At 35.3% G+C, this 9,999-nt stretch overlaps 1 protein-coding gene across 1 annotated transcript; it reads left to right on the top strand.

The window, feature by feature from the left end:
- The first annotated feature begins 42 nt into the window (after positions 1–42).
- On the top strand, positions 43–9,632 carry poglut3 (protein O-glucosyltransferase 3). Its single transcript, XM_052099418.1, has 8 exons — positions 43–504; positions 952–1,146; positions 1,263–1,546; positions 2,361–2,571; positions 2,660–2,856; positions 3,441–3,635; positions 3,788–3,892; positions 8,503–9,632. Exons 1-8 carry the CDS (start codon positions 267–269, stop codon positions 8,644–8,646), a joined length of 1,569 nt encoding a protein of 522 aa, XP_051955378.1. The 5' UTR covers positions 43–266; the 3' UTR covers positions 8,647–9,632.
- The last annotated feature ends 367 nt before the right edge of the window (positions 9,633–9,999 follow it).

Below are 9,999 nucleotides of genomic sequence, written 5' to 3'. Positions count from 1 at the left end.
TCCGGAACTGTTTTTGAAACTCTTCCGGATTTATTTTTGAAGCGCACCGCAGCGCGAGCGCCACGCTCAAAATCCACCCAGTTTCATTTCTTACATGTTATTTTTGACCAAAAATTAAGTAATCCCTGGTCTATAAAACGAGAAAAATGCTAAACCGCTCTATCAACGGTGTTCATGGATTTTTAGCAGTTCTACATTAATGCTTTCTTGTCATTTAGTAGGTTTTCTATCCAGCTTTAGTTGAGAACGAGTGGAACAAAAACAGTATGGTTGAAATGATCTCCCAGAAAAACATTATACACCCTTTTCGACATTTAACAAACATTGCGTTCGCTGTGATCATTATTGCAGTTTTACATCCAGGGGTTTGTCAGGATGCTGAGATAAATCCGAATAAATGTCTTGTGTGGGGTCCTGGACTAAATCCCGATGTTGTTCTGCCTGTCAGGTACTTTTACATTCAGACTGTAGATTCACATGGAGGAAACATCACTGTCTCACCAGGTGAGAATCTAAAGGGAAACATACGTCATATAAAGTGGTTTCATCAATACAACATTACAAAATTCAATCTACAAATACAACATTATATAATTCTCGACATTTTAGTAGTTAATGTAAAAATAAATGAATTAAAGGTTCATTACATGTCTGGTTATTTGGTTGTGCATGATCTGTTTAGCATTATGTAATCAAATAATGTTGAAAATATGTTATGAATTGAAAGAGATGAGTTTATTTCAGATACATATTGCAGAAGTACAATCATATTCTAGAAAGATATTCTAGAAGATATCATGGAAAAAATGCAATAATCAATGCTTACCTAAATGGTTAATCATTATTTTCCATTTTTTAGAAATTGATAGAAAGCAGTGATCGTTTTAAATTATCCCATCTTTCATAAGGCATGTCGCTTTCTCTTCTTGTTCACCCTGTATTTGATTCAAGGCAAAGACTTATTCAAAGTGAAGATAACCTCTTTGGAAAAGGAGTATCTACGTATCCATGCCCCACCACCCTTGGACCGGGGCGATGGCTCACTGCTTGTGCGATACCGTCTCTATGGAAGCTCTGCAAAGGGTTTGAAGGTTGACGTGTTATATCAAGACAAGCCTGTGGCAAAGTCACCATATACTCTTAAAGGTACAGGGAAGTTTTGTGTATGAGACTGCAACATAGTTCCTGTAGGATGTAATGTGTTGCATGGAATGCATGTTAAACAAAATGAAAATCAGTTAATTGTTACTTTTTTCTATCAGGTCCTATTTATCATGAATACTGTGATTGCCCAGAGTCAGATGTGAAAGCCTGGCAGAGTGTTATGCAGTGTTTAGAGGAAGATCCCCAGATTCAGCTAGATTTCAGCTCATTCCCTTCTATTGACCTGCAGCATCTCTTGCAGGAGGTTCCACAACGCTTTGCAAAGCGAGGTGGTCTCATTCACTATACCATCTTAAATAACCAGGTGCATCGACGATCTCTGGGCAAGTACACAGATTTCAAGATGTTCTCCGATGAGATGCTGCTCTCCCTTGCTCGAAAAGTAAGATACAGATGACATTATGTTGGCTTGACAAATTTTGTTTAAAGTATTTTCCTTCTAGAATCTACATATTCTAGAGCTTTTAAGCTACATCCACCAAACGTGGTCCAGACCTTTAGAGTGTTCTGGAATAGTGTGCTATGTCTTTTCTAACTACTGGACTTCCAGTTTTTACACAACAGATGATCAAAAATAAAAAGAATCCCATAGACATACATTGACGGAATGTTTGTGAATTCAAACTTCAACTGTCAAAAATTCAAATGCAAGCAAACCCACAAAAAGCCTTTGACCTGCTTTAAGTTGCTCTCTGTCTTGACAAATTGTATCTAACTAGTTTTTGCTTGTAGTCTCATTTCACTTTTAGACGCTTTAGAAACTTGGAGGTTGTTTGCTAATGGCTTTAGATTGTGTTAGAATGGCTCTTGCATAACAAATCATGAAAGATTTTCTGGGGTGTATTCAATTAGCTGTTGCGCAACTTTTTCCCATGGTCTTTATTCATAAACCATCGCTAATCCAGGTTAACCAGGAGCTTAATATGCTGAAATAGCACTGTGTTGTATTTAAATGTTCATTGTAAGTATTTACAGTGCACACATGGGTCCTTTCTATGTAAAGTAGGCATATTGTAGTATGTTTAATACTAATTCTGATGTGCATCATCACAGTGTAATATGCCAGTTTATGTATATTAACTGACAGTGGAAAATAACTATATAGTTCCTATTACTTCAGGATATTTAATGATTGATTGGACATATTGCTAATTTATTTACTTTATCTTTTGTTATTTCTGTCCTGTCTCCACCAGGTAAAATTACCTGATGTGGAATTTTATATAAATGTTGGTGACTGGCCAATGGAGAATAGGAAAGTGAATGACAAACCAGTGCCAGTTATCTCATGGTGTGGGTCCACAGAAACACGGGACATCATTCTTCCCACCTATGACATCACACACTCAACCTTAGAGGCAATGAGAGGTGTAACAAATGACTTGCTGTCAGTCCAGGGGAACACAGGTGCTGCTTTGAAGTTCATGTCCAGATTATATTAAAATGTTAGTTTACAGGTACTGTTCTGTGTCTCACTCCCTAATTTGTTTTCCAGGTCCTGTGTGGTCGAATAAACTGGGCAAGGCATTCTTCAGAGGCAGAGACAGTCGAGAAGAGCGCTTGCAGCTGGTAACCATGTCTCAAGAAAATCCCGAATTGCTTGATGCAGGAATAACAGCGTTCTTTTTCTTTCGTGAACGGGAGAAGGATCTTGGCAAAGCTCCGCTGGTTGGTTTCTTTGACTTCTTTAAGGTAAGGATGGAAGATAAGGGCCCTAATTATTATTTGAAAAAGCTTTAATGGATAGTTCACCCTAATATAAATATTCTTTCACATTTTGAACAACTTCATTCAACATTCATTTTTATAGTATAGAAAAACGATGAACTGAAAGAGAATGATGAGGCTAATATTCTGCCCAACCTCTCAAAGCCATATAGTTGTGTAATTGATTCAGAATATTCATTTTTGGTGTACTATCCCTGTAAATGTATAGTTAAGTATTCGTTTTTAATTTAAATGTATATTCTATAGTAAGACTAGTTTAATTTTGGTATATACTAGTTATAGTATACTACTATATATAGTATACTACTGGTATATACTAGTTAAAGTATACTACTATATATAGTATAATACTATAACTAGTAGTTTTTCTGTCTAGCTCATTTTGCTCAAAGTGTTTTATTCATAGTTTGCTAATCCAGTGAACGTTTTGTTTCTATTAGTATTTCTTTTTGACAACTCTACTTAATTTAAAATGCATTGATTTTTAGGTAGAGTTGTCAAAAAGAAATGGTGATGTAGTAAACTTTTACTTCTCACAATCTCTTTAGTACAAATACCAGGTGAATGTGGATGGAACAGTAGCTGCTTACAGGTTTCCTTACCTGATGCTGGGCAACAGCTTGGTCCTAAAACAGGATTCGCCATACTATGAACACTTTTACACACATCTGAAACCAGGTGTACACTACATACCCGTGAAGAGGAACCTTTCTGACCTTATTGAGAAGATTAAATGGGCGAAGGTACAAAGCCTTTTTCACAGTATTGAAGTTCATAAACTAACTAAAAACATAAATACCAATTTTACAGGGCAACAATAACAAAATCTCCCATTTATTAGTGCTTTCAGCATATACACCTGTATAACTTCACCTTCATGGTTTAATGTACACAGAGCAATGATGCAGAGGTAGAGAGCATTGCTAAGAGAGGACAATCACTGATGAGAGATCTACTTCAGCCTCACAGACTCTACTGCTACTATTACTCAGTATTTCAGGTAAGAATTTATCACTTACAATTAAACAATTAATGCTGATCGATTGATTGAGGTTAACAATATACAGTGACTGTATATTGTTATATGTTCAAAGTATTTGAACACTTAAATATATTAATTTCATTGCATTAAATAACAAAATATCAAACCTAGTGCAAACAAATGATGCTAGACCTTTTCTTGGAACTAACAGTCTTTTTTTTTTTTTTAAAAAAAACATTTTTCTGCTTCTACAATGTTTTCAGTATGCCTGTTCTATTAAAGTAATTTTGGGATTGATTCCAATTTCTGGTTTCGGAATCGGAGGAATCAATACCAAGATTTCCAATCGATTCCAATTCCAAGGAATTCCAATTGATTCCAGACTAATTTTCGATTTCAGGCAATAGATTTAGAAAAAAAAGGTAAAGTTAAATCTCTTGATAAACAGTGCAATATAAATGTTCTAAGCATTTTTTAATGATACCATGAATGACAAAAGTTCTTGATGTTTTCTATTAATAGGTATATTCTAAAAAAAATATTGGCCTGTATACACATCCCAATTCACGATGCTTCAGTCCCTTAGGATGAATTTGAGGGAAGTTTAGCTGAGCAGATGTGCAGCTACTGCAAATAATGTTAAAAGCAACATTTTGTCTTTAGTAAAAGTGCCTCAGCAGTTGTTCTTGTTTAAAAAGATGTTTGTAATATTGTCCACTACATTTTGTCTCCAAATAAAATGTCCCAACAATACACTACTTTTATTTATATATATATGTATGTGTAATGTATTTACATTTAATTTTATTTCCTATAATAATTTAATGTAAATATTTTATAAAATGTAGGCTAATGAGAAAAGTTAATACAAAAGTTTGTTGATATAAAATCGAGAGCTAACTCTCTACTTCATCCTCATCTGCCATCTCCTGGTTGAAGACAGGTGTTGTGACAAAATTCGATCAAATGTGGCACTTTACTAGATTATTCATTTAATCCAAAGTAAAATGCTGGCAGACTATATTGGTCTGAAAAGCAGCTGTCTGTTGTAGGTGTTGTGAAATTGACCTTTCGCTAAGGGGTAAAATGTCTACTGCTGATGTGTCTATTGCTGGCATGAAGAGATTTTTTTAATGTTAATAACGTTTTAATTATCGATTTATTTTTTACACAAACCTGTCAGTTTGCTTTAACATTAATGAATTGACTGAAGTTATGTGGATTACTTTTATGCTGCCTAAATATGCCTTTTGGACCATCAAACAGCCAGCAGACTGATGGCACCCATTTACATGCATTGTATGGAAAAATAGAGCTAAAATCTGCTCATAAAAATCTTCACTTCGGTTCTGCTGAAGTTGGAAAGTATTACACATCTAGGATGGAATAAAGGTAAGTATATCATGAGAGGATTTTCATTTTTGCCTTTAAGTAAGATTCCATTTAGAAGAGGAGCATACATGTTTAGTTGGAAGGGCACTCCAAACGGCAAAGGGAATATGTGTACATCGATACATCACTTGTTTTAATCAAGTTTAATTTTCCTCAAATATGCTCTCTATGCAATTGTGCGCCAGTGTAAAGTGCGACCGTTACATCCATTACCATGACAATTTGTCATATAACATTTTAAACAACATGCATTATAAAATAACCAAATAACATTTAATTTATACAGATGCTGTTTAAAATAAGTGTGTACACATACACATACACAGTGTATTCAGAAATGATTAGACCCCTTCATTTTTGTTTCACATTTTGTTATTTTGCAGCCTTATGTTATAATGCTTTAAATCTACACTTCACACCCCATAATAACAAAGCAAAATACAGATTTTTAATAACTTTGCAAATGTATTAAAAATACAAAACTGAAATATCACATTGAGACCCTTTGCTATGACACTTGCAATTTCATCATCCATTTCTCTTGATCATCTTTGAGATGTTTCTACACTTTGATTGGAGCCACTTGTGGCCAATTCAATTGATTGGACATATTCTCCACATTTAACAATAAGTGTCAATTTTAGTCAGCATTATTGGACTTAAAATAGCCTGCTTTGGGCTATGTTTATATTACTGTGCATAGTCCACGGGTTTGTTTGTGAGGTGTTCTGTATTTTTATGGAGTCTGTTGCAATTCTTTGGCGGGAGTGTCTGACAGACAATGGAAAAAACTGTTGAATGCCGTGCAATTTATTTCGTGCACCCACAATAATCTTAAAGTTATGCTCTCCAAGCACTTCGGTTACACTGAAGCGCATCATTTTGTGCCCAGGGATGCAGATAAGCAGTGTTGTGCCCTACATTGGAGCGTCTCTTATTATATTCCTCCTATTTATTAATTGTGTATTTAGCAGTTTTCACTTTGTATGGCTAAGCTTGGAGTCCATAAATCTCTAAGAAACACATCCACTAACACGTTCAGTTGTGATATGATATGCCTTTTTTGTCTTAGTGCTGTTGCATAATAAGAAAATTTGCAAACAATCGTAAAACCGATTTTTTTTCTCAGACGATAATCTAACCTTCAAAATCTCACAGCGCGGCATCCTTAGGAGTGGGCGATCTCTCCTGGGCTAATTTCAGAGCCTTTGTTGACCGCTGTTTTCTGATTGGTCAAGCTAGTTTTCAGTGTTTTAATAAACTTTTAAAAATGATTAAAATGTGTTCATTGTTGTTGCCTATTAAAATGGCACCACACTAGCAGACTCTATTTTGGCCGAGGGTGTCGCACATGCAGACTGTTTTGCTGAGATCTCGCGCTCTTCAGTTATTGGTATGACATGCTTGCTGAATAAGACTGGTGGCGGGGTGACAGGCATACCAACTAGTGTTGCCAGATCTCAAAAGAAAAACAAGCAACCTGGTCTGAAAAAACAAGCCCAAAACAAGCGAAAATAATAAATGATCAGTATAGAGCATTATGTAGCCCGTTTGGACTAAACGTCACATTATGTAGGCAGATTATATTTTGTAAAAACTTTTTTCTTTCCCCCAGAGTGCATACACATGTTCTTCTGGAGTTAATAAAGCCCTGAATCAACTTTACACTGCTTTAATGACATATATTGGGATAAAACAAAAGAAAGCACACACTCATTGCTCTTTACAGGATTCCCACTGTCATGGAAGACCTAAATATATCAGGGAATATTGAAATATAATATGTTGATAATGAATATAGTTTTTCTCTACTCTAAATATTTAATGAGCTTGAAATTGTAGAGTACAGCTTGCCAATCCGTAATGGTGTCTCATTGTCACTGAATTGTTCTAGTTAGTCAGGAACCCTGACTCTAACGGTCATAAACCTGCTGAAATTGAATGTGATCACAAACTAAGGCTTGAATAAAAATAAACTGCACAAATTATTTTAATTACAGTTTTCTGCCAAACTCTAGTCAAATCAAATCTGTATTAATGCATTGTATCTAATTAACCAAGCAGTGACTCTGAAACAATGGAGAAATTAACTTTTAACTCTAATATTTTTAATGTATATTTCTCTCTTTGCCATTATTGCCATGATCGAGGAAATTAACTGGTCTGCCCTGTCACTTCACGACATTCAGATGAAAAGCGCGTATACGTGCGTATTCGCAAGACCGCGAGTGCGGAATTCCACCACTAAACATGTCAGATGACTCATCCACTGGCCATGTGTTTGACACCACTGATGTAGAGTGTGGCAAGAACAGTTGATGGGGCTGTTTGGCAGCTGGTGGATCGCAGTTTATTGTGCTCTGGGAGCCCAAGCTTCAGCAAGCCCCAAAATTGTACTGTGGAAACAAGCCCAAAAAACCACAACCCATGACTTTCTATATTTATAAGCGACTTAATGAAAAAACAAGCCCAAATTCACTTATAATAAGCGGACATGGCAACACTGATACCAACTCAGTGCAACTCTCATATAACAACAGGAGTACCCTGTGCGCATAAACAATTGTAAAAGTGGGATTTAGGAAGCAATTCATTCCTTGTGAAAGCATCATTTTGTAATTACCCCCTTAAGGTTTGCTGTAGAACGTGTATGCCCATTTGCAGCTTTCAGTGAGAAAAGAAATTACGTTCAATATAAACAGACTATTGTGCATCTGCTTTCTAATTTCTTTAGTAATTTTTGTATGGAAAAATGCTTGGTGACAGAATCAATATGGATTGCAATCAGTGTTTGTGATGATATGCAGCTGACTGCAATCGCAGATGAAAGCATTCAGATCAGCTTGATGCCTTGTCAGTTCTTCAGTAAAAGAAGAAGATCATTGGTCACGTGAAGAGAACACAAGAGCCTGCCCCTTTGGTAGAATGATTTTTAGGTGATATTGGATTCTTTTTTTCCATTGCTGGAACCATTAACTCAGTAGGGAATCACAACAGTCAAGTGATTAATGACCTCCCACTGAGAGACAATAATGCACGCTTCGTCTCCCTCCACCTGGCTGTTGATAATGTTAATGAAGTTCACACCTGAAAATCACTGGAAAAATAAGATAGTGAGGCACCCTCTTTAGTTGATGGAAATAAATCAATCAATATTTTAATCTACATTTTTAATTGCCTTCACAATTGATTATTATTCAAGGTACCAATAGCATGTGTGTCATGTCATTTTACAGACCTATGCAAATCGTCAGACAACTCAACCTGTCGTTCATCCTAATATGGAAATAGTGCTTCAGCCTTCTGATCACACTGCACTGTGTAACTGTGAGAGACGATCAGTTGACAAGCAACATCAACAGAAGAAGGATGAGCTTTGACAGAGTAAGCAAAAAGCATTGACAACCCTTCACAGCTCCTCTTCCACCAAAGGTTTACTGAAACTAGTTACGAGTTACAGAAATGCACATGAAAGAAATGGAATGGAAAATTGTTTACCAAAATCATTTAAAAAAATGACATGGAGCATTTGTTTGTGGTTATAAACATTAAAAGTGTGGATACTTTTGAAGAACAAAAAGATTTATTGGTTTAATGAGCGTGCCTAGCATGTGTGATAAACTTTGCATTAGGATATTAACCTCACTGCTTAGTTTTGATAAGATTTTATTTTCCATATTCAATACTAGTTAATTTAGCAGATGAGATACTGAAGACTTAATCTACTTTTTCACATTTTACAGAATTTTGAGTGAAATGAACAGTGTTTTTTTTTTTATTTCTCCTTGAATAATCTTGCTAGAATGTATCTACATGAATTCAGCAAAAGTATCATATGTGAGCCACACCGATGCTCAAAAAAGTATTGTGATCTGAGTACTAAAGTTTACAGTACTTTCAATTACCAAGCTCACTACCAAACTACATGACAAAGTTGGACAAAGATTTTTGATCAGAATAAAGTATTTGCACATTGCCATTGTTGCTATCTTGCTCAGTCTAAACTATAATATAATGTACCAATAATATTAAACATAGTTGTCACAGAACTCATTAGAAAAAATGTCTGAGCAAAAATCATGTGTGAAGTTGCCTTAAACTTGCAGATTTTCCTTTGCTTCCCATGTTCGTTTGTGCAAAACAGCTGTTCTTGAGTTGAATGCAGGTGACTGTGATCTTTTATATGCCAACATAAGGATTTCTGAAAGCCATTAGAGCTATGGTTTTTTAATAAATGGTCCCTTTAATCAAGTTTGAGAAATTGTGCGCTGCTTGATGTGGTTTGTGTTGTGTTTTTTACATTTGTTGTAGTAATATTTTCTGTGTATAAATCTATGAAGAATAAATTCACCACACAAAAACTTTGTATTACTGAGTATTTTTGCCTTATTTTCTGGTAAAAATATAATTAAACCAAAAAAAAAACAAAGACTTGAGCAGAATGGCATGAAATATATATATAAGATCTTGTTTTCTGAGAAATGTAACAAAATTTGGTGGGATTTATGCTTAAAACAAGAAAAACTATGTGCCAATCACAAAGGATTCCACTGTTATCCTACAAGGATTTTTATTTTTTGACCACAATAACAGGTTTATGAATGTAAATTTGGGATATCCTGGGAGTATCCTGATGCTCAGGTGTTTGATAACTTACCAATTTACAAACTCCTAAAAAAAGGACTCTCATTGTGAAAAATATATGTGCTCAGATGAGACGCTTGCAGAGGGTG

Source organism: Xyrauchen texanus, chromosome 31, assembly GCF_025860055.1.
Source record: "Xyrauchen texanus isolate HMW12.3.18 chromosome 31, RBS_HiC_50CHRs, whole genome shotgun sequence".
NCBI classification, from domain to species: Eukaryota; Metazoa; Chordata; class Actinopteri; order Cypriniformes; family Catostomidae; genus Xyrauchen; species Xyrauchen texanus.
This window is presented reverse-complemented; position numbering and strand designations above follow the sequence as displayed.

Bases quoted from the DNA above. Each gene is read 5' to 3' on its own strand.
- poglut3 (XM_052099418.1), top strand. From the start codon at position 267: ATGGTTGAAATGATCTCCCAGAAAAACATTATACACCCTTTTCGACAT. The intron at 505-951 runs GTGAGAATCTAA...ATTTGATTCAAG, and splicing joins AAACATCACTGTCTCACCAG to GCAAAGACTTATTCAAAGTG. The intron at 2,572-2,659 runs GTGCTGCTTTGA...TTTGTTTTCCAG, and splicing joins GTCAGTCCAGGGGAACACAG to GTCCTGTGTGGTCGAATAAA.